General features: G+C 45.3%; 1 protein-coding gene across 1 annotated transcript in view; it reads right to left on the bottom strand.

Annotated features, from left to right (window-relative positions):
* Positions 1 to 25619, bottom strand: part of CASS4 (Cas scaffold protein family member 4) — a gene marked incomplete at both ends in the record, with an annotated part of 42440 nt that overhangs the window by 3591 nt on the left and 13230 nt on the right. Inside the window, 4 exons of the mRNA XM_082857035.1 lie at positions 1159 to 2466; positions 3947 to 4030; positions 13903 to 14004; positions 18305 to 18727. Coding sequence (XP_082713161.1) covers positions 1159 to 2466; positions 3947 to 4030; positions 13903 to 14004; positions 18305 to 18727 — 1917 coding nt within the window. The remainder of the gene's footprint in view (positions 1 to 1158; positions 2467 to 3946; positions 4031 to 13902; positions 14005 to 18304; positions 18728 to 25619) is intronic.

Here is a 25619-nt window from a genome sequence, read left to right as displayed (position 1 = left end):
ATTACCAACTAGAATGGTCTTTATACTATTATATAGCTGTTTAAGTCCACTTTATAACTTGAGCATTCCTCGTTATGTTTTTGTTGATGGTTCTACCTAGTAATGACTTTTTCCAACAAAGGAGACTTCAGCAGCCCGAGGGCTGAATTTTGCCTACCAACATGGCCTAATATAATGACACACAATTTTATTGGGAAATGAAAAATAACCAAATTTCCAGCTTCTCTAGAGTGTGTTAAAGCTCTTGAACCTCCAGGCATGTCAGCAGAAAACCAAGACTGGGGCTGAAAGCACTGAGTTATCTCCGTGACACAGGCCCCAGGTTACCTGCTGCATTTCTTGCAACTTGTAATTCTCTCTCTTTTTCTTTTTTGGCTGCGTTGGGTCTTCCTTGCCACGTGTGGGCTTTCTCTAGCTGCAGCGAGCGGGGGCTACTCTTCGTTGCGGTGCACAGGCTTCTCATTGCAGTGGCTTGTTGCGGAGCACGGGCTCTTGGTGCGTGGGCTCTAGAGCGCAGGCTCAGTAGTTGTGGCGCACGGACTTAGCTGCTCTGAGGCATGTGGGATCTTCCCAGACCAGGGCTCGAACCCGTGTCTCCTGCACTGGCAGGCTGATTCTTAACCACTGCGCCACCAGGGAAGCCCTGCAACTTGCAATTCTTGAACTAAGGGTCTCTTTCTATAGTGTCTAGACTCATGGAGCAAAGTATTCCTAAGAGTAACTAGAGTCTGGAGGCTGCTAGGACCATGCACAACTTGGAAGAGTGTTTACAGTTCCTCTTCTGTTTCTAAGAAACACACTGACAATGACTAAATTTACAGCTGTGAAAAATGCAAAGAAACTTGATGATGAGATGAAAAATTTTGTTCAAAGAACAGGTTTCACAAGGTTTTCAAAATCCTTTCTAATCCTAGCATCAGAGGTAAGCCCAAAACCCCGATTTTCCAGAAGACATCCTGTCTGCCTTAATATTAAGATACATATCTTACTTCTGACTAAGAGCTCACCTAGAATTTTACTTCCATGAATTTTATTTTCTGGAAAATGGAACCCTTATCTCCCCAAAGACGATAAAACAGATTCTCATCATCTAACTTACTGGTGACCACTCCAGATAAAAATGGAAAGTCCCCTTATAGTATACCACTCTGAACTCACCTGTTCACAAACATCTGTCCTATTTTTCTTTAATAGTTCAGGAGGGTGTTTGCTTTCCCTTTGTTTCTGAAAAGAAGCATTCCTTTGGTATGATTCAATCTCCTTTTGGGGAAGCCAGATGGATTTTGCAAGCTTAAATTCTGCATTTGGGGTCAATTGCATGGGGTCTTCCTTTTCACAGTTCGGCTTGAAAAGGAGTCTCCCGTTGGCAATGACGAGGGAGGCGAACCTCTTGATGTCTTCTGGAACCATCCGCGCCGTCAGGACAAATCTCTCCAGGTCATCCAGGCTGTTTTGGACTTTGTTGGTCACAAGGACTTCCAGGGACCAATCACAGCTCTCCAGACTTTCCTTTGTTTCAAGCAGGATTTGGTAGGAGTTGGAGATTGTCTGTAGCTGATCCCTAATTTTGGCCTGAAGTTTACTGTCGGTGAGGTTACAGGCAGTCCCACGGACGCCGCAGGCGAAATCCAGAAATTCTCTCAAGGATTCCTCTATGCGGTCGGCAGCCCTGCGGATTGCGTGGATATTGGCCTCCAGGTAGTCTCGGAACCTCCACTGCCTACTGACGAAGAGCAAGAGGCCCGCGACAGAGTTGTCCACCTTGTGCTGCAGAGCTGTGACTGTCTCTTTGGCCAAGTCCGGGTCCAAGGGGAGCTCTTTGGCTGACTCCTCCGAGAAGGAGCTAGAAGAGTGGCTAGACGTGGAGGAGCATGAGGAAAGGACGCTGGCTCTGCTGTCAGAACTGGAAACGGACAAGCCGTCTGGCTCAGGAGACGGCGATGCTGCCCGTCCGGAGAACCATGAGGAATTATGGTCCATGGAATTCTCTGAAGGCCCATCGGCTTTTCCCAGCTCTTTCCCAGCCTGAGGGACACTTAGCACTGCTTTAGGGACGTCGTAAATGTTCAGCCTGGTGTTCTTCTGTTCCACTCGGGAGATCAGAAAGCTTGAAGGGACCTTGTAGCTGACACCTTCATCCAAAGGAAATGCATCCCTGGGTGGTGGAAAGCTATGAGAAGGAATCTCTGGAAGGCTGAGTTTTTTCTGCATGGGCACGTTTTTCTGCGGGTGTGGACTGAGGGTCCTTGCTCTGCTGTTCTGAGGGCTGTGAAAACTGGACATGTACCTGGGGAGAGCACGGTGCCCCGATTTTTCCACAAAGCTGCTTAGAGATGCGTTTCTTACATCAGCCTTTTCTGGAGACACTGGCGTGTCATAAATCCATTCGGATTTCTGAGGGCTTGGCAACGTGTTGCAGCTGCCTCTCCTTAAGGCAATGCTTGACATCAGGGGAACACTCTGCCCCTGTGAAAAACCACACAAAGTCACCCAGTTTAGGAGCAATAAAAAGACAGTATGAGCGACTCAGGTGACACATGTGTATTACACTGAGGACCCACCAAGTGCTTGGCACTGTGCTTCTTAAAAATCTGATCGACACTCCCCTACTCACGCTTCTTCTGTTGCTCCCCACTGCTGTTATCACTCAAGCCCTTCACAGTCGGGCTCCAACCTCCTTTTGAGCCTCCTTGCTCTCCGCTTCTGCCACCACCCTCCTTAAAAGTCCAGCTACCCTTGCTGTTTACCTTCCCCTGAACACAGAATGCTCTCTTGAACCACTATATTTAATTTTACCCAAACTGGTTCCTCTGCTCTAAATGTCTTCCCAACCCCTTGCTTTCCGTCTAACAAACTCCTATGCATCCTTTGTGACACTGCTGAGTTGCCACCTTGGGCATAGGTACATTTATTTATACATGTGACAGAATCCAACGATAAACATGGATTACAGATTTCAAATTAAGGCACCTCCTTTTTATACAAATAAAAACCTACCTTGATGCAACATGTCTCCAAGGTATACAATAAGAAGAAGCATTTATCTAAAGTCTACTGAGCTCAAGGGACTTCCCTGGTGGCGCAGTGGTTAAGAATTCGCCTGCCAACTCAGGGGACACAGGTTCGAGCCCTGGCCCAGGAAGATCCCACATGCCGCGGAGCAACTAAGCCCGTGCGCCACAACTACTGAGCCTGCACTCTGGAGCCCGTGAGCCACAACTACTGAAGCCCAAGAGCCACAACTACTGAAGCCCACGCGCCTAGAGCCCGTGCTCCGCAACAATAGAAACCACCGCAATGAGAAGCCCGCGTACTGCAGCGAAGAGTAGCCCCCGCTCACCACAATTATAGAAAGCCCGCCTGCAGCAATAAATACCCAACACAGCCATAAATAAGTAAATTAATTAATTAAAATAAATAAATAAAACAAAATAAAATAAAGTCTACTGAGCTCTTGCTCTGTGCCAAGCACTGTACTAGGTCTTTTGCAGGGATTATGTCAATTCTCACGTAAGTTTGTAATAAGAAACGGAGGCATATGGAAGTTAAAGGATCTAAACCACGTAGCTTGTTCTGTTCCTGAATGCCATTGCAGTTACAAGTTTTGCCTCCAGTGAAGTAAGTTCTGCTGTGAGGGATTTGCATTCCTAATTTTTTTTTTTTCTTTTGCAGTACGTGGGCCTCTCACTGTTGTGGCCTCTCCTGTTGCGGAGCACAGGCTCCGGACGCGCAGGCTCAGCGGCCATGGCTCACGGGCCCAGACGCTCCGCGGCATGTGGGATCTTCCCGAACCGGGGCACGAACCCGTGTCCCCTGCATCGGCAGGCAGACTCTCAACCACTGAGCCACGAGGGAAGCCCTGCATTCCTAATTTTGACCAAGCAAACATTTCCCAGAGGCTGTTCAGGTTTGCATAGCATCGGATCTCAGCGCCCGTCATACTTACGTTTGGTTGGCTGGCAGGGGGACCAAGTGCTGCTTTTTGGGGGCTGGGGAGGATGTCATATAGCTGCTGCTGCTTCCCTGGCTCCTGGGGAAAGACCACAAAGAAGGACAACATGAATTTTTCCCTCCTGATGGCTGCACATCACAAACTCTTTCCACTCCAGTGTTTCTTTTTTTTTCCAAATGAAAACACAAATCACTGAAGACTTGGGGGATTTCAGTCATGATGCTTTCATGGTGGAAGTGTGTGCTCTACTGGGTACATTTTCAACAATGGACTCTGTGCTTTAGAAAAGGTGACTTCTCGATTGAAGGTGGGGACAAACTATAGAGAGAATTAGCTGCAGCTGCAGTTAAAAACGGTAGTTCATTTCCTCTTGTTAGTTCACCTTAAGATTGAATTAAAGAAGAATAAATATAAGATTGGGACTTACTATGTCTTTTTCTTTTCTTGTTTTTCTCAGCAGAAATTTTCCTGTGCTTGTAAGTCATGTATTCATCCTGCAAATATTTACTGAGTGCCTACTAACGACTACACACTGAACCATATGACATATATACACCCAGTAATGAGCAAAAGACATGGCGCCTCTACAGATAATAGGCTTTTTTTTGGTGCAACAATTAGGAAATACATATTTTAGGATAAGAAAAACAGGTTCCATGTTCCAAAGCGAGGTGAGAGAGCACCAAAACAGGTTTTGCAAAGAAAGAGAGAAAAAGCTGGAATTTGGAGAGGGGGTATCTTTGGAGCGAGCTGGGCTGTGAGTGTCCTGCTCTCCCCTTCTCAGGGTGGGGAGGAAAGGATGCTTTTCACTCCCTTCAGGCAAAGTGGAAAGTGCCCCACGGAACCTTCCGAGATTTGAGCTGTGCCACCTGAGCTTGGGGTCATAGTGCACAATGTCTAACTCTGCTTGCGAAAAGTTAAAGGTGAGAATCTTCTGACAAAGCACAGGGTGGTGGCTGGGCTGAGGGGGTCTGTTCTCAGGGCGGGGACCAGGCGGAGCAAAGGGAAGCCCCTGCCTTGGCATAACATTTAAAGGTGCACCAACAAACTCAGTGTCTAAGGTAAATAATATTTTAATGCAATACACTTTAAAATCGCAATTGATGTGAAAAAATCGTGATGAACAAATTATCAACATTTTGAATAAAGAAATGATCCACAGGGCCGGGACGAGGGCGAGGCAAGTGAAGTGAGTCTTGCAAATGTGTCTTTGTTTAAAACTTTGGGGGAGAAAGTGCCCCATTCTCCATACCCCACCCGCCCCCCAGTCCTGGCCCTGGGGTCCATTGCGGCTGAGGGAGCCCGTGCGTTCTCTGTGGACCAGACGTGGGCTGCATGGGAGCTGGAGCCAGGCCTAGAGGGTGAGAGCATCTCAGGAGGGTGAGGCTGGAGATGACCGGATGCCTGGAGCTCAGGGAGGAACCTTCAGCCACCGGCCAGAGGAGAAGCCTCTGCCCACCCTGTTTAACTTGCAGGTAAGAGATACCCAGCATGGGACTTCCCTGGTGGTCCAGTGATTAGGGCTCCAGACCCTCACTGCTGAGAGCCCAGGTTCAATCCCTGGTTGGGAACTAAGATCTCACAAGCCACGCAGCCAAAGAGAGAGAGAGAGAGAGAGAGAGAGAGAGAGAGATACCTGGCAATCAGGGGAGGTGGGGAGGGGTTGGCACTCGCAAAAATGTCCCCGAAGAGAAAGAATCAGCCTGCAGTGCTCACTGCCTCCATGGGGTAACACTGCACCATCCCTCCCACAGAACCAGGCACGCAGGACCTTTCCACCTCTGCCCTGCCTCCCTGCTTCCCCTCAGCCCCGCAGGAGCCTGAGGTCATCCAGTGAGAAGGAACCCGAGGTAGGGAACTAGCAGAGAATCCAGCCAGCCCTCTGTCCCTGCAGCAGGAGCCCAGGCCCTGCAAACAAGCTGAGAGAGCACGAGCTTTCACTTTAAATATAGTAGGAACTTTGGGTATTGCTTGCACTGAACATTAAATTCCTCCATTGAGACTAATTATTACCTGTGAGGGACCAGGAAGTCACAGAGAAGGCCTGAATTTTTATTTAGACTAGAGCTGTGGCCTTTAGCCCTGGCTGTGCTCCAGAACCATCTGGGAGCTTTAAAATTACTGCTGCCCGGGGCCCACCCAGACCTCAAACATCAGCGCCCCTGGGTGTGGTTCCAGGATGCAGGTGTGGGTGAAGCACCCAGGCCATTCCGATGTTCATTGATGGGCAGGGGAGAACACAGCCACGGGGCAATTTTGATGGGCTGAGAAGTGAGTGAAGTTGTTTTCTGATTACACGAAGCATGTCTTATACAACTGATGTACTAGTAACATTCAAATAAGTTAAAAAAAATCCCTAAACCTAAAATTTCCTCCCCCAGAGATAATCAATGTTAAGATAACCAATGATAATGTTAAGACTGTGATGTGGGACTTCCCTGGTGGTGCAATGGCTAAGAATCCACCTGCCAGTGCAGGGGACATGGGTTCGAGCCCTGGTCCAGGAAGATCCCACATGCCACGGAGCAACTAAGCCCCTGCACCACAACTACTGAAGCCCACACGCTCTAGGGCACGTGTGCTGCAACTAATGAGCCCGCGTGCTGCAACTACTGAAGCTCACGTGCCTAGAGCCTGTGCTCCGCAACAAGAGAAGCCCCCGCCGTTCACTGCAACTAGAGAAGGCCTGCGCACAGCAACGAAGACCCAACGCAGCCAAAAAACAACAAAAAAGATGTATATCCTTCATAATATTATTACTTTTAAAAAGTGCAGGGGGGTGGAGTCAAGATGGCAGTGGGGGAAGACACCAAGTTAGCGTCTCCCCACAACTAGGGCATCTGCCGGCTGCTGGTGTGGGACCCTGATGCCCAAGGAGACGGGAGGAACCCCCAAGTGAACTGGTAGGACATGGGAGGACTGAGCGGGGAGAAGAAATGGGGGCCAGACAGGATTGGTGCCCCTGAGGCTGGGGAGACCAGGGGAGGCAGGCAGGAGGGCCTCTCCAGGAAAAGCAGTAGGGGAGTGAACGGTGATTACCCCTCCCACTGGGGCCGGGGAGCCTGCTGAGCTCCGCGGCTCGTAGCCGCCCTGCGAAAGCCCCCTCAAGGCCGCGTGGGTCCTGGGGGCAGAGGAGGGAGGCCAGGGAGATCAAGAAAGGCAGGCAGGAGGGGCCCTCCGGGAGGAGAGGGAGAGGAGCGGAGGGCAATTGCCCTGCCTACTCGAGCCCAGGAAGCCTGCTGGGTTCCCAGGTGAGGTCCCCCGCCCTCTGAGACCAGGGGTGGGGGGCACACCTGGGCCCCTTCTGTTCCTTGAGCCTAAGCCCCACCCCCCACAGCCCTCAGGGCCTTTTCCAGCCCTGTGGGTCCTGAGCATAGGCCCTGCCCAACACCCAAACCCGCCCTTGCTTAGGCCCCACCCTCCACAGCCAAGGCCTTCCCCCCCTTTTTTTTTCTTTTTCCTTTCCTTTTTTTTTCTTTTCCCTCATCCTCTTTTTTACTATTGTGGTAGTGATGTACCTTCCAGTTGCTGATTCATGTATATTTTTATTTTTATGTTCTTTCTAATATATCTGTTAGTTTCCTAGTCTAATTTTATTTTTTACTGTTATTGTTCTTTTTTTTTTTTTTTGCCACCCCATGTGGCTTGGGGGATCTTGATTCATGTACTGGTGGTGGGGCAGAAGTTACTGCGGTGGGAGCTCCAAGTCCAAACCACTGGACTAACAGAGAACCTCAGACCCCAGGAAATATTCATCAGAGTAAAGTCTCACGGAGGTCCTCATCTCAGCACCAAGACCCAGCTCTACCCAACAGCCTACAAACTCCAGTGTTGGAAGCCTCAGGCCAAACAACCAGTAAGAAAGGAACACAATCCCACTCATAAAAAATTAAAAAAAAATTTTTTAAAATGAGACGGCAAAAAAATATGTCACAGATGAAGGAGCAATGTAAAAACCTACAAGACCAAATAAATGAAGAGGAAATAGGCAATCTACCTGAAAAAGAGTTCAGAGTAATGATAGGAAAGATGATCCAGAATCTTGGAAATAGAATGGAGGCACAGATTGAGAAAATACAAGAAATGTTTAACAAAGATCTAGAAGAACTAAAGAACAAACAGAGATGAACAACACAATAACTGAAATGAAAAATATACTAGAAGGAATCAATAACAGAATAACGGAGGCAGAAGAACGAATAAGTGAGCTGGAAGACGGAATGGTGGAAATAACTGCCAAGGAGCAGAATAAAGAAAAAAGAATGAAAAGAATTGAGGACAATCTCAGAGACCTCGGGGACAACACTACATGCATCAACATTCAAATTATAGGGGTCCCAGAAGAAGAGAAAAAGAAAAAGGCTGGGAAAATATTTGAAGAGATTATAGTGGAAAACTTCCCTAACATGGGAAAGGAAATAGTCACCCAAGTCCAGGAAGCACAGAGAGTCCCATGCAGGATAAACCCTAAGAGAAACAGACCAAGACACATATTAATCAAACTAACAAATGTTAAATTCAAAGAAAAAACATTAAAAGCAGCAAGGGAAAAACAAAAAATAACACACAAAGGAATCCCATACGGTTATCAGCTGATTTTTCAGCAGAAACTCTGCAGGTCAGAAGGGAGTGGCAGGATATATTTAAGGTGATGAAAGAGAAAAACCTAAAACCAAGATTACTCTACCCAGCAAGGCTCTCATTCAGATTCAGTGGAGAAGTCAAAAGCGTTTTAGACAGACAAAAGCTAACAGAATTCAGCACCACCAAAACAGCTTTACAACAAATGCTAAAGAAACTTCTCTAGGCAGGAAACAAAAGAGAAGAAAGAGACCCACAAAAACAAACCCAAAACAATTAAGAAAATGGTAATAGGAACATACATATCAATAATAACCTTGAATGTAAATGGATTAAATGCTCCAACCAAAAGACACAGACTGGCTGAATGGACACCAAAACAAGACCCATCTATATGCTGTCTACAAGAGACCCACTTCAGACCTAGGGACACATACAGACTGAAAGTGAAGGAATGGAAAAAGATATTCCATGCAAATGGAAATCAAAAGAAACCTGGAGTAGCAATAATCATACCAGATAAAATAGACTTTAAAATAAAGACTGTTACAAGAGATGAGAGACACTACATCAAGGGATCAATCCAAGAAGAAGATATAATAATTAATGTTTATGCACCCAACAAAGGAGCACCTCAGTACATAAGGCAAATGCTAACAACCATGAAAGGAGAAATCGAAAGTAACACAATAAGAGTAGGAAACTTTAACACCCCACTTACACCAATGGACAGATCATCCAAACAGAAAATAAATAACAAAACACAAGCTTTAAATGACACAATAGACCAGATAGATTTAATTGACATTTATAGAACATTCCATCCAAAAGTGGCAGAATACACTTTCTTCTCAAGTGCACATGCAACATTCTCCAGGACAGATCACATCTTGGGTCACAAATCAAGCCTCGGAAAATTTAAGAAAATTGAAATCATATCAAGCATCTTTTCTGAACACAACACTATGAGATTGGAAACAAATTACAGGAAAAAAAAACTATAAAAAACACAAATACATGGAGGCTAAACAGTGTACTACTAAATAACCAAGAGATCACTGAACAAATCTAAGAAGAAATTAAAAAATACATAGAAACAAATGACAACAAAAACACGATGACCCAAAGCCTATGGGATGCAGCAGAAGCAATTCTAAGAGGGAAGTTTATAACAATTCAACCTCACCTCAAGAAGCAAGAAAAATCTCAAATAAACAATTTAACCCTACACTTAAAACAACTAGAGAAAGAAGAACAAAGAAAACCCAAAGTCAGTGGAAGGAAAGAAATCATAAAGCTCAGAGAGGAAATAAATGAAATAGAAATGAAAAAAACACTAGCAAAGATCAATAAAACTAAAAGCTTGTTCTTTGAGAAGATAAACAAAATTGATAAACCCTTAGCTAGACTTATCAGGAAAAAAAGGGAGAGGATGCAAATCAATAAAATTAGAAATGAAAAAAGGGGAAGTTACAACGGACAACACAGAAATACAAAGTATCATAAGAGACTACTACAATCAACTATTTGCCAATAAAATGGACAACCTGGAAGAAATGGACAAATTATTAGAAAGGTATAACCTTCCAAGACCGAACCAGGAAGAAATAGAAAATATGAACAGACCAATCACAAGCAATGAAATTGAAACTGTAATTAAAAATCTTCCAAGGGCTTCCCTGGTGGCGCAGTGGTTGAGAGTCCGCCTGCCGATGCAGGGGACACGGGTTCGTGCCCCGGTCCGGGAAAATCCCACATATCGCAGAGCGGGTGGGCCCGTGAGCCATGGCCGCTGAGCCTGTGCGTCCGGAGCCTGTGCTCTGCAACGGGAGAGGCCACAACAGTGAGAGCCTGCGTACCGCAAAAAAAAAAAAAAAAAAAAAAAAAAAAAAAATCTTCCAACAAACAAAAGTCCTGGACCAGATGGCTTCATAAGTGAATTCTATCAACCATTTAGAGAATAGCTAACACCGATCCTTCTCAAACTCTTCCAAAAAATTGCAGAGGGAGAAACACTCCCAAATTCATTCTATGAAGCCAACATCACCCTGATACCAAAACCAGAAAATGATATCACAAAAAAAGAAAATTATAGACCAATATCACTGATGAACATAGATGCAAAAATCCTGAACAAAATACTAGCAAACAGAATCCAACAAAACAGTTAAAGGATCATACAGCATGATCAAGTGGGATTTATACCAGGGATGCAAGGATTCTTCAATAACACAAATCAATCGATGTGATACACCACATTAACAAATTAAGGAATAGAAACCATATGATCATCTCTATAGAGGCAGAATAAGCTTTTGACAAATTTCAACACCCACTCATGATAAAACTCTCCAGAAAATGGGCGTAGAGGGAACCTATCTCAACATAATAAAGGCCATACATGACAAACCCACAGCAAGCATCATACTCAAAAGGTGAAAAACTGAAAGCATTTCCACCAAGATCAGGAACAAGACAAGGATGTCCACTCTTGGCACTCTTATTCAACATAGTTTTGGAAGTCCTAGCCACAGCAATCAGAGAAGGAAAAGAAATAAAAGGAATACAAATTGGAAAAGAAGTAAAATTGTCACTGTTTGCAGATGACATGCTACTATACATAGAGAATCCTAAAGATGCCACCAGAAAACTACTAGAACTAATCAATGAATTTGGTAAGGTTTCAGGATACAAAATTAATGCACAGAAATCTCTGGCATTCCTATATACCAACAATGAAAAATCAGAAAGAGAAATTAAGGAAACACTCCCATTTACCACTGCAACAAAAAGAATAAAATACCTAGGAATAAACCTGCCTAAGGAGGTGAAAGACTTGTACTCAGAAACCTATAAAATACTGATGAGGGGCTTCCCTAGTGGCACAGTGGTTAAGAATCCGCCTGCCAATGCAGGGGACCCAGGTTCGATCCTTGGTCTGGGAAGATCCCACATGCCACGGAGCAACTAAGCCCATGCGCCACAACTACTGAGTCTGCGCTCTAGAGCCTGCGAGCCACAACTACTGAGCCCGCATGCCACAATTACTGAAGCCCGCGCACTCTAGGGCCCATGCTCCGCAACAAGAGAAGCCACCGCAATGAGAAGCCCGCGTGCAGCAACGAAGACCCAATGCAGCCAAAAATAAATTAAAAAAAACCACTAATGAATGAAATCAAAGATGACATAAACAGATAGAGAAATATACTATGTTCTTGGATTGGAGGAATCAATATTGTGAAAATGACTATACTACCCAAAGCAATCTACAGATTCAATGCAATCCCTATCAAACTATCAATGGCATTCTTCACAGAATTAGAACAAAAAAGTTTACAATTCGTATGGAAACACAAAAGACCCCAAATAGCCAAGGCAATCTTGAGAAAGAAAAACGTAGTTGGAGGGATCAGGCTCCCCAACCTCAAACTATACCACAAAGCTACAGTAATCAAGGCAGTATGGTACTGGCACAAAACAGAAATATAGATCAATGGTACAAGATAGAATGCCCAGAGATAAACCCACGCACATATGGGCACTTAATTTATGACAAAGGAGGAAGAACATACCATGGAGAAAAGACAGCCTCTTCAATAAGTGGTGCTGGGAAAACTGGACAGCTACATGTAAAAAATGAAATTAGAACTCTCCCTAACACTGTATACAAAAATAAACTCAAATGGATTAATGTCCTAAATGTAAGGCCAGACACTATAAAACTCTTAGAGGAAAATGTAGACAGAACACTCTATGACATAAATCACAGCAAGATCCTTTTTGACCCACCTCCTAGAGTCATGGAAAGAAAAGCAGAAATAACCAAATGGGACTTAATTAAACTTAAAAACTTTTGCACAGCAAAGGAAGCCAAAAACAAGACAAAAAGACATCCCTCAAAATGGGAGAAAATATTTGCAAATGAAACAACAAAGGATTAATCTCCAAAATATACAAACAGCTCATGGAGCTAAATATCAGAAAGACAAACAGTCCAGTTAAAAAATGGGTGGAAGACCTAAATAGACTTTTCACCAAGGAAGACATACAGATGGCCAAGAGACACATGGAAAGATTCTCAACGTCACTAATTATTAGAGAAATGCAAATCAAAACTACAATGAGGTATCACCTCACGCCGGTCAAAATGGCCATTATCAAAAAAATCTAAAAACAATAAATGCTGGAAAGAGTGTGATGAAAAGGGAACCCTCCTGCACTGTTGGTGGGAATGTAAATTGATACAGCCACTATGGAAAACAATATGGAGGTTCCTTACAAAACTAAAAATAGAACTACCATACGACCCAGCAATTCCACTACTGGGCATAAACCCAGAGAAAACCATAATTCAAAAAGAGACACGTACCACAATGTTCATTGCAACGCTATTTACAATAGCCAGGACATGGAACCAACCTAAATGTCCATCGACAGATGAATGGATAAAGAAGATGTGGCACATATATACAATGGAATATTACTCAGCTATAAAAAGAAATGAAATTGAGTTACTTGTAGTGAGGTGGATGGACCTAGAGTCTGTCATACAGAGTGAAATAAGTTAGAAAGAGAAGAGCAAATACCATATGCTAACACATATATATGGAATCTAAAAAAAAAAAAAGGTACTGATGAACCTAGTTACAGGGCAGGAATAAAGATGTAGATACAGAGGGTGGACTTGAGGACACGGGGTGGGAGGGTGAAGCTAGGTCGAAGTGAGAGTAGCACTGACATATATACACTACCGAATGTAAAATAGTTAGCTAGTGGGAAGCAGCAGCACAGCACAGGGAGATCGGCTCGGTGCTTTGCGATGACCTAGAGGGGTGGGATAGGGAAGGTGGGAGGGAGGCTCTGGAGGGAGGGGATATGGGGACATATGTATGTATATGGCTGATTCACTTTGTTGTACAACAGAACTAACACAGTATTGTGAAGCAATTATACTCCAATAAAGATCTATTAAAAAAAAAAAGACTCTGTACTCCCACTGCAGGAGAACTAAGATCGTGCCTGCCAAAATAAAAGTGCTTTGGAAACCGAAAAAAAAAAAAAAAAAGTGCAGATATGTGTATGTGTATGTTTGTGTGTATACATATGCGTGGATATAAAGTATCTATTACAAATGAGAAGTAAAAAAGTTTTAAATATTCAGAATTCAAATAGTAGTAATGTTCTCGTGAGCAGGTCTGGGCTCCCTGGGCACAAAGCTGGTTTCTGAGGGAAGATGTGTCCTTTGGAGTCAGGACTGATGCTCCAGGAGATATCTCAGTGGTAAAGCCAAAATGCGGGGTCTGCGTGACCCTGAGACCCCACGATGGATGGAGAGGTGTGGGAAGGGCAGGGCCACGGCTGAGGCTCACCTTTAGGGCTGGGAGGCACCGGCTCTGGGCAGGCACATCGTACACCTGGCAAGGCAGAGCTGGCAACGAGGTCCGAGCAGGTCTGGGAATTGTGAAGAGGGCCTTGGGGAGAAAAAGAAGAGTTGAGGGAAAGAAACGTCACCGCTGAGTCCACGGGTCATGAGACAGCAAAGGCAGCTCTGACACACTGGGATGTTCTCTGGGCACCTCTAATTGGAGGCCCTTTGCTCAGAGACTGGGAACAGCAGCACGCTGTTGGGGAGGTCCATGGTGGAGGGCAGTCTTCTCCACATGCTGGCCCATAGCTGCCTGCATCAGCCTCACCTGGGAAGCAGGCTGGAATGCAGATTCCTGGGCTCCGAGTCCGTGGTACTGAATTTCTGAGTCTTGATGGAGAAACTGAAAAACTGCTGTATCATCAAGTTTCCCGGGTGATTCTGCTGTTCTCTAGGGATCCCAGGCTGTGATTCGAATGCTGGGTTATTACTGTTTGTCTAATGATGCTGAGGATGCAGCCGTGAATGAGGCAGGCAGGGGGGCTTTACAGGTGCTACCTGATCCTCCGCTCTGTGATCCCTTTCACTGCCTCAGATTAGTAAACCGGACTTGGTCCCTGCTGGTCTTCGGCTGATCTCTCTAGGACAAACTCAGCAATGGTTCCCCATTATGCTCTGGGTTAATTCCAAGCTCCTTGCACGCCATGCCCTGCCCAACCCCAGGGACTATGCATGGTGTGTCCCCAGTTGTCAGCCATCACCTTCCTTCCTCCCTGCCCACCCCCCTCCTTATTGGAACACAGCGAGCTCTCTCCCACCGCAGAGCCTGTCCAAACACGGTTCCACTGCCTACCACTCCCCAATCACCACAGGTCCATTTTATTTATGCAGCTGACTTTGTGGGTCACACTTGCCCAAGAGACAACCTACAGACTACAAGGGGACTTTCCTGTGTTTGGAATTTTAGGTGGAAAGAAGTCAGTTCAAAAATGCCCAGTGTTTCTCGGAAAATGTAGATGGCAATCAGTTAAGGAACCTGTTTTGAGAAACGTGGTTTTGAAAGGTTTGGAGGACAGAAGGAAGCTCCAGGTCGAGAACTAGAGGGTCTAAAAGCAATTTCATCAGGAAATCTGACCTTCTCACTTGAAATACAGAAGATTACCCTCTCTGAATTTAAACCAAAATCAAATACCTTCTTTGTATGGTCATTTTATTTTATTATTTTTTTAAGAGAGGCCGGCATGTTATATTAAGGAAGTTGGAATAAAAAGTAAAACAAAGCTCAAGACAGTGGTTACCCTGGGGGGAAGTGGCTGGGAGGGGTGGGAGGGGGCTTCTGGGATGCTAGTTTCGTTCTTTTTCTAGATCCGGATACTAGCGACTGAACTGCGTACCCTTAGGATCTATAGGTTAAACTTCAATAAAACAAAATAGATAGCGTCAGCCACAGAGCCAGGTGAACAAGATCAAGGGTAGGCCAAGGGCTCTGCCTTGGGTGTTGTCAGCCCAGGGGTGTAGACAGAGACGGACACAACAAAGAAACTTTGGTCTCTAGTACTCATCAGGGTATGACCCTGGATGGGCCTTTCACCTCCCTGGGAATCAATTTCCTCATTTGTAAAGCGAAGAGTTGTTCTAATCTACACGGGTCTCTTCCAGCTAGAAAGACGGAGAATCCCTCATTAGGACAACTTGAGACAGGTTTTCCACCTTCTTGGTTTCCCCCTTCTTGGTTTTTAATTTTTGGCCAACCTTAATCTAGAGATACTCAACCCGGGGAATCTCTGAAATGGGTCCCCCGGGCCGTGTACCAACCCTGTGAACCGCCCGTCGGAAAACAGCTCAAAGCTAATGGCTGGACGTGCTCGGGTTTACCAATGTCCGCTTCTGCTCAGAATGGAATATTTTCTGGGCGGTCTCAGACTCAAGGCTCACCGCTAGATTACCCGAACTTGGAGAAGATGTCTGCCTTTTCTGTGAATCAGAAGATTCTTAACTGATTATCATCTTGCATTCTTCTAGCTCCTTCCTTCTTGTAGTAGAGGAAGAAGAAAAATTATTCAGAATCACCAAAAGATACAACTTGAGGTGAACTTAGAAATGATGGAGCCCCACCCTCTCTTGATACAGAGCAAGAAAGAGAAGTACAGAGGGGTGCTGGGATGTCTCCAATCACCCAGCATAGCTGTGGCTGCCCCCAAAGCCAAGTGAACCTGGACTCCTGATTTCTAAGCCACAGACGGCATCTCTTGCTTTAAAAGACCCCCAAGCACGGAGAAGGCAATAAAAAAGGGAGGCGGGAGGGAGCAAAAATATAGACAGGGCAGCGATGGAGGGAACTTAAGCAGGAGTGAAAGGAAGGTAAGTTCCCCAGGTGTTTTACTGGGGCCACAGCAAGACCTGCTTGAGTGGTGAGGAGTCCCTCGCTTCTAAATTCCCCTCTGGCAGCCGTGGTTTCTGTCCGTGGCCGCAGCCTGCACCAGTGAGAGCTCCACGCTTCATGTCAAGGACAAATGTTACAGCTAAGGCCCTGGCCCTTTTCTGATGAGGTAAACTCATCTCTCCTTTCATACCGTTGTCAGTCTAGAAGTTGACAGTGAGTCCATGGTTGTGAAGCCTTGGGTTGGATCCGGTCATTTCATTCGTTCCCTAAATGTTTACAGAGCACCTTGCAGGAGCCGGGCACTGTGCTGGCGGTTTGGGATCCCTGGGGAACAGTGGACATTGCAGCTGCTGTCCTTTTTGGGGGCCTTTGATTTTTTGTGTGTGTCTTTTAGTGGCTTTGAAAAGCAACTCAATTAACTTCAGCCCAGGCCACTTGTTCTCAGAGAAGCCAGCACCGAGTCAGCTGCTCAGATGACAGCTGAGTGTGCCAGGCCTAGATCTGGGCCAGTTGTTCCCGAAAAGTGACTTGGGGTCCACCTCACGGATGGATGCTGGAGACTGAGCTGCCTCCTTCTGGTGTCTGCAGCCAGTGCCTACGAGTGGCAGCTGTTCTGTGTAACAGCTGGTTCTCTGTATGGCAGCCCTGGGGAGCTAGGAAATCTGAAGTACTCAAAATCTCTTAAGGAATCAACACCCTGTCTGAAGAAGCTAGTGTGGAGGAGGCCTGCATGGTAGGTGGGATATTGCTCGGTGGGGGGGGGGGGGGGCTGGGGGGGGGCCAGCACATACATGGGAGGAGTGGGCCTTCCTGGACACGGACCTCGCCGGGACTTCATGCAGAGCTGGGGCCGGGTGGGATGTGTCATCTGAGCTGAAAGCAAAGTGTGTGACAGCAGGAAATGCCTGCAGTGACTGAAGACCATATGCAAATCTGTTCTACATTCTTAACACTTCATGAAGGCCAGGGCTTGGGGAAAAACAGTACATTATTTTTCTATTCTTTTAACTCCTTTCCTTCTTTAAAAAAAAAACCAGTTTCATTCTGCATTTACTGAGCGCTTCTTTTCCCCTGTTTTTTAAAAATTGTTATTTTTAAAAACTACAGATGTAACACATGCTCTGCCTAACACACAAATCAACTTCCTAGTCTCTTTGTTCATCAAATATTTAACAAGTACCCACCCCATGCCAGGCATGGTCCCAGATGCTGGGGACACAGGAGCGAATAAAATAAAGGTCCCTGCTTAATGCCTTCTTTCACTTTCTCCTTAACCAGTTCCACTTCCTAAGCATAACCACCGTTGGTGTGTATTCTTTTCAATACACACATACACACACAATTTTCTTTTTTTGAGTTTTTCTTTGTTAGGTTGGTTTTTATTTAAATGGTTCTTTGTCCCCACTTATAAATACCTTACAGGACTGCTTCATCTTTTTTTCACGACTGCATAGTAGCTCATCACAGGGTTATGCCGAAATTTATGTAACAAATACCCCATGAATACACATTTAGGCATCCTGCATCTCTCCCTGTAACAAATAATGCTATAGTGCCTATGGCCTCCTCATCCAGATCTATTTCTGCCTTCTTGTATATTTCTGCAGCTATTCTGAAAGTAAAGTTTCTGGATGGAAAGGAATACAAATTTTAAATCTGATGAGTGATTTCCTGCCTTTGACCCATGGAAATTCAACCCCTCCATTTACTACTAGCCATCCTAGTGTTCCTGGCGTAAAAAAACACCACCATGAATGTTGAGATGCTTTCACACACAGCTTGACTAAGCATTTAGTTTCCTGCAAAGTGTGGGTGTCTCGGTGAGCCAGAAACCGCCAGGGTGCCCAGAGTGTTAATGACAACCAAAGTGGGCGCCAAACACAAGCTCATCCACTCACCCCGGCCATCTGGTTCCCATCTTGTATGTTTGATCTCCTGATGGACACCCATGATTCAAGGGTAGTTAAGCCCCTGGGTGCTACGTACCCCTTGACCTATTTCTTCCGTCCAGAAACAGGCTTACCTGCTTTGGAAATCTTAGAGTCTTTTCACAGACGATTCTGGCGCTGGAAGGCGGGTCAGGGACTTCATAGACTTGGATGGTGGGAGGCAGAGGCCGCTCCACCCAACTCCTCATCTGCTCATACACAGGGCCTGGAGATGAGGGGTTGAGCAGGGTGGGCACTTCATAGGTCTCCTGGGAGCTGGTGGAAGCATCTTCCGGGCCTCTCAGGAAAGTGGGACAGGGCCTGTCGGCAGGGGCCTCCACGAGGATTTCAAGGCGGTTGGCAGGGGCCAGGCCTTGCCTCCCATGAAGCAAACACTTCCACCAGCCCTTGCTTTCTGGCACATTTTGTTCCAGAATGGTCAGGATGTCTCCTCTGCAGAAAGCCAGCTCATCGGCACAGTCGGGGTGGTTGTCATAAAGTGCCCTGGCCAAGAGCATCTGGGGGCAGGGGCGAAAGAATTCACGGTCATTATCATTGCCAGTAACCACTGCAGCCATACCACTCGCTTAGCACCCAGTCACAGCTGCTCATTTATCTTGTTTCCTCGACCCCAGAGGCCCCGTCCCTGTTGTTTGCCTGATTTATTTCTACCCATCCTTGGGGAGTGTGGGGCGTGGTCTCAGGTGAAATGTCAGATCCTCCAGGAAGTATTACCTCCACCCTGAGACCAGGTCCAGTCCCTCCCCTCTCACGGTCCTGATTTAATTTATGACCCCCCTAGTTATACGGTAGAGGGCAGCCTAGCACAGAGTTGGGTTGAAATCCTGACTGTGACTTCCTAGCTGTGTGCCCTTGAGTAAATTAGCTACTCTCTTTGGGCCTCAGTTTCCTTGTCTGTAAAATGGGAATAATAGTACCATCTACCTGATGGAGTTATTGTGAGAATTAAATGGGTTGGTAAGTGTAGAAAGCTCATTGAACAGTGCCTGCCATTTGCTAAGTGCTCAGTAATGCTTGGCTGTAAAGTGTCAAGATGATTCTACTGCCCTTTGCCTGGTGGTTGTTTTTCTCCCGACTGGAACTGGAAATTCCATGACTTCCAGGACCAGACCTCACTCGATTTGCTGCTCTCTCCCCAGCATCAAGCACGCACCCAGGCGCATAGGCGAGGCTCCATCAATGTTCATTTATTCACGTGCAATGAAACAAAGATGCAGGGGGTGAGTGACTAGTCTGTACAGCCAGGATCAAAACACGGGCAGTCTCCTAATTCTCAGACCCATGCTCTTTCTGTAAGCCACACAGTCCTCCAAAAAATGCAAAACCACCTGTTGTAACGACAGCAATGGTAAAACCCCTTCTTACTGGAATTTTCTGCTGTCAATAAAAGAATGCAATTTGTTTCTGTGGGTTTTAAAGTAATCGCCTCCTTCCCTTATTATATCAGTGCATTACAGAAAAATTAGGAAATGTAGAGAAGCAAAAAGAAGAAAGTGAAAATCACCTACAATCCCACCACTCAGAGGTAACTATTTACAGCATTTTGGTATTCATCCTTCCGGCTGCCTTTTTTAAAAAATCAAATTTAGTTAATTATACTTTTTATACCCACTAGCCCCTAATACATACAGTTTATAAATAAAGCAGAAACGACCAATCCTCCCATTACATTGGTTGAGAGCTGATGCCGTTTTTTTTTTTTTTGCATAATAATGTTTTCTTTTTCTGTCACAAAAATGGAATTGGATGGCCAACTGCTGAAAAATACCATCTTAAACCCACAATCAGGTCTGTGGATTTGGGGAAACACATGCATGTATATCTGAGAAGACTAAGGAGAATCAAATCCTCCTTGCAGGCAAAGAGGCACTGAAAATCCTCCATAAAATCTACAGCAGCTGAGATCCTAGGAGATCATGCACATTTTTGTACATGAGCCTTTTTTTCCTTGCTACAAAAGCGATGAAAGTTCATAAAAGAAAGAATACAAAATGACGATAAGAAAATAGAAAAAACCAAAAGCACCTACAGTGCCACCAACCACAGGTCACTACTGTTACTTCTTTGGCTGTGTCTTTCCAGACCTTTTCTTGAACTTACATGTTCATACACATACTTAGAGTAACAATTATATTTTAACCTAGGGGGCAGGACAGAAATAAAGACGTAGATGTAGAGAATGGACTTGAGGACACGGGGAGGGGGAAGGGTAAGCTGGGACGAAGGGAGAGCGTGGCATGGACATATATACACCACCAAATGTAAAATAGATAGCCGCATAGCACAGGGAGATCAGCTCGGTGCTTTGTGACCACCTAGAGGGGTGGGAGGGAGACACAAGAGGGAGGAGATATGGGGATATATGTATACATATAGCTGATTCACTTTGTTATACAGCACCAACTAACATATCACTGTAAAGCAATTACACTCCAATAAAGATGTTTAAAAAAAATAATAAGAATCTATGATACATCCAGTTTTATAATCTGCTTTTCCCCACTTAAAAATAGATTGTGAACATCTTCCTCAGCCTATAAACAGTTTTCTTCACTATCCTTTTAAATAGCCGAATGGTTTTCCATCGTATGAATGACCCATACTCGAACTTCCTGATTTGGGGACATTTTAGCTAATTCCAGTTTTTAGCGATTGCAAACAATGCTGAAATGATTACCTTGATAGCCAACTATCTGCAACTCCCCCTGTTATTTCCACAGACACATTTGTGGGAGGGGAGTTGCAGGTGGAAATCATTGGGGCTCCCCCTTCCGGGCTGCTCACGGCCCTCCAGCGAGGTCTGAGTCATTTCCACATCTGCCCACCCTGACCCTTGAATGAAACTGCCCATTTCCTTGCACCCTAACATACCCTGTGCATTAGCTCTTGGTTGGATGGCGCATTCGTTTTAAAATCTTTGTCAAGAAAACTTGAAATGTTTTTGCAGTTTGGGAAGGGCGTTACCTCCCTGGGGCATCTCCACTGTTCACTCATTTATCAAAGAAGGAAGAAGGGCCTGAAGCGTTAAGGGCTGGTGTACAGTGAGGGTCATTGCTGCCTGCGGAGATTTTCTCTTTCATCCATGGTGAACCACAGATCCTCAGCTAGAGGGATGGTATGAAGCCTTACTTGTCTGAGGTTAAGTGAGTTTATGAGATTCAACTGGAAAGCAAAGAGCTGAGTTAGAGCTAACAGCCAGGGATCCTGGGAAGCTTCCCCTCGGGCCAGCCCTGTGCTCCTTCACGAATTCTGCCAATGTTTACTGAGTATTTACCAGCACTGTTCCCAGTGCTGGACTTTCCAGGGACACAAATTTTGATCATGTCATTCCTCACCCTACGGCCCTTCGATGGCTCCCCAGCACCCTTTGGATGAAGCCCCAACTCTGCCCAAACTTCCAGGCCCCTGCTCTCCTGTCCAGCCTCATGGCGTCACTTCCTCACCAGCCACTCAGGAGCGCCACCCTTTTGGGGTCCTCGAATCCTTCACACAAGCTGTCCCCTCTACCCAAAACAGTTAGCACCTTGCCCCCCATCCCCGTGAAACAGTTAGCACCTTGCCCCCTGCTCCCCGTGAAATCCCTCTCATCCTTTCAGATTTAAAGTGTCCTTTCCTTGAAAGATGATGCCCTGTTACCCATATTCTTCCAGACTAAGCCAGTTCTCCCCATTTTTTTTCTTAACACCTTTCCATATCAGGATTTATGACCCTTGTATTTAATTCATTAAGCGGGCGATCATCTATTTGGTATCTGTCTCCCTGCAGAGCATAACGTCCAGGAGAGCAGGGACCACACTTTCCTGCTCTTACTGTATCCCCAGATTCCAGCACACAGTAGGTGCTCACTGGCTACTTGGTTAGTTAATGCGTGGTTAAGGATGAGTGATGCGATGCCTTAGGTTCAAGTCTTTGGAAGGTAAAGAGACACACAGCACCAAGGTGAGAGCTCCTATTTCTGTCTAAGAAGAAGGAAGCTCTCTGACTCTCTGGCCACTCTTTTTGATGGCTTTCAGTAAGAATGACCCCTGAGATGTCCAGAAGATGGACCTCGAGGCCTGGCTAGTCTGCCCACTCTAGTACTGTCCCTTCAATGTGCTGTGAGTTGGTTTCACATGAACATGGGTACTCAGCTTTGGAGAATCGAGCAGAGATGAAGCATTTAGAGGGAAGGGAGGTTTCGAATCTTATAAAGGGTATTGATTAAAGGTCCTGACTTAGTAAAGTTACTTGCTACCTTGTGGATTTTTTTTTTCCAGTTAAAGAAGCCAGTAACTTCTGTTCAGTAAGAAAAGATAACCTGAAATGTTAATGGTTTATTATCTTGTTGGCTGGATTTTAATCAGACTTGTGTCCAGCCCTGCAATCCTATCCCAGTATTACTGTATTGAATTGTCTCCAGATACCTAGATCCTCAAATGCTCTTTTAACTTTTTTTCTGGTTCCTTCATTAATTACTCAGTTTAATAAAATCTTTGACATGAGTTCATTTTATATTTGCATGAGAGTCATGATTTTACCTTTATGAAAATGATACTTTAACTGTCCACACTGGGAAGAAATGGGAAAACAAAACACAATCTCCAACCCATCGTCACAATTCCCATGAAGTACATCTAACATAGTCTGAAAAGAAAAAGCCCATCATCTGAAACGTGCTTGCACTTGTCTAGAAATAAGATCGTGTGTATCTTTAGACAGAGAAGTTGCTTCAACATGGCAGTTGCTTTGAAGTGCCCAGATTGGCATCAGCTTAGCCAGTGGATTTGCCTGTTGCAAAAGGCGGGGATGCTTGTCCAGAGAACAATGGGCTTGTGTGATCACTCACCCCATCGGGCACCCACAGCTGTGTCCAAAATGGAGACACAGCTTACTTTGCGCTTACAGCCTGAAGCCTTCAGAGCAGCAGCCAGCATCTTAAAAGGATGTAAAGTCCCAGCAAAGGAAAATCCTAATATGTTGCTATAACATGATTCCCTTCAGAATAGTATTTCATTATAATTGGTCCAGAGACATCTCCTGCAGTCAATTAATGTCTTAGAGTTTTAATAACAAAGACTATCAAAATTTGTGTCATAAAAGAATTTTTAAAATGTGAGAAATCTTGGGGAGTTCCTCTCCCAGAAAAGGTAGGTAACAGTGGCCTATATTGAATGGGGACTTGCGTTGGGGGCACTGAAGCCATTATGTCACTTAATTTTCAACTGCCTCAGAGGTAGGTTTTCTTATTCCCATCTTACAGATGAGGAAATGGAGGGTCAGAGAGGTCAAATGACTTGTCCGAGGTCACGTGGACTCTAAGCCTTCTCCTCACATCCGTTATTGCACGCTTCCCCTTACAATTCAGTGTCTAGACTGAATGTGTCAGTCCAGTGTCAGCCAGAATGATATTTGGTATATTTGTCTTTCTCTGTCTGGCTTACTTCACTTGGTATGATAATCTCTAGGTCCATCCGTGTTGCTGCAAATGGCATTATTTCATTCTTTTTATGGCTCTGAGTAATATTCCACTGTATAATATACATGTACCACATCTTGTTTATCCATTCCTCTGTCGATGGACATTTAGGGTGCTTCCATGTCTTGGCTATTGTAAATAGTGCTGCAGTGAGTATTGTGGTGCATGTATCTTTTCAAAGTATGGTTTTCTCCAGATATATGCCCAGGAGTGGGATTGGTGGATCACATGGTAGCACTATTTTTGTTTTTTGAGGAACCTACATACTGTTTTCCATAGTGAGCACACCAATTTACATTCCCACCAGCAGTGCAAGAGTGTTCCCTTTTCTCCACACCCTCTCCAGCATTTATTATCTGTAGGCTTTTGGATGATGGCCATTCTGACCAGTGTGAAGTGATACCTCATTGTAGTTTTGATTTGCATAGAGTGGTATTTTATACACATAAATTAGACTTTTGGTCTCTTGTTTAAAAATGTCCAGTTGCTTAGAACCCCATCTAGAACAAAACCTAAACTCCCTACCGGATTGCCCTGCCTGGTCGGCTTCCCGAGCTGCTACTACTCCCGTTGATTTCCCTCCAGCTGCATCGTTTTCTTACTTTCCTGCAATGCACTAAGCTTGCTTCCACCTCAGGACCTTTGCCCATGCTAGTCCTCCTGCCCTGAACGCTCTTCTGCCAGATCTTTGCACGAATGACTCATCCTCCTTCAGATCTCGGCTTGAGTCACCTCCTGAAGAGAATGTCCCTGACCACACGCTGGAGGCTGGGCTCCTCCACGTGCATCCACGGGACTTGGAGGTGATGACCCTCTAGGCATGTTCAAGAAACAGTCTGGTCGGGGTAACCCAGGCTTTTATGGACAGGCTGGCCGTGTGGGGAGAACAAGAAATAGCAGCCGCAGCAAACAGGCATCATGAACCCATGCCCCAGCACTGCGCTGAACACTTTATAGACAACAGATGGAAGGGACTGACGAGGACTGCAAAGCATCCTGATAACAACTGCAATTGTCACTGAGACCACTCCCAAGTTATTTTTTAACAGGGTGATAATTTGGAAACATTCGTGTAGATATTTAAGAGATGAAAGAGGGCATATGTTTATATGTTTATTCTCTTTCGGCACAAAGACAGTTAGGTTCTAGGTAAAATGGAAGAAACCTTCTTAACCAATTTCCAAAAAGGACATTTCTCCCAAATGCCCATCTTCATACAACAGTTGGGAGAAGGGAAAGGAGACTAGGGAGATGAAGGCAAACAACAGATTCCCTCTCTGGGGAGACGTTCACACAATGGCCAGATGCAACGTGCTAATCTATACTGAATCAGCAATGAGTCATGGGAGTAATTAGCTAGCTTCATTCATTCAATCATTCATACATCAAGATTGCATTGAGCGTTGATTATATGCCCAGCACTCTGCTAGAGATACAGCGGTGAACAAAACAGTTCCTGATCTCATGCCGGTGTACGTCCTAGCAGAGGAGACACATTCCAGTCACATCAGAAATAAACGTAGGGTTTCTACTTCTCTTAAGTGCAATGAAGGAAGATATAGACATTTATGAGGAATTATGAGTGCAGTTGGGAAGTGGGGATGGATGAGGGCTTAGGGAACGTTCCCTTGAGAAATGGGCCATGGAAGTTGCAATCTGGGAGTGAGTAGAAGTTAGTCATATCAAGAAAGGGGGACAAATCATCCAGGCAGAGGAAGAAAAGTGGGTGAGGGAGGGAGGGAGTGAATTTGTGTGTCTATGCGAAGTGCATTGTGAGTCAGGGACACTGAAAGATGACCAGGTTGTCTGGAGAGAAGTAAATAAAAACCTGGGGCTTGGTTTCCGTATTGGTTGATGTTTATCTCTGATTGCTGGGTGGAAAGGGGACTCCACGGAGCCAGCGTGAAGCCAAAGAGGCTCATCAAAGCCAGTGG

Source organism: Leucopleurus acutus (assembly GCF_964270905.1).
Source record: "Leucopleurus acutus genome assembly, chromosome: 16".
NCBI lineage: Eukaryota > Metazoa > Chordata > Mammalia > Artiodactyla > Delphinidae > Leucopleurus > Leucopleurus acutus.
This window is presented reverse-complemented; position numbering and strand designations above follow the sequence as displayed.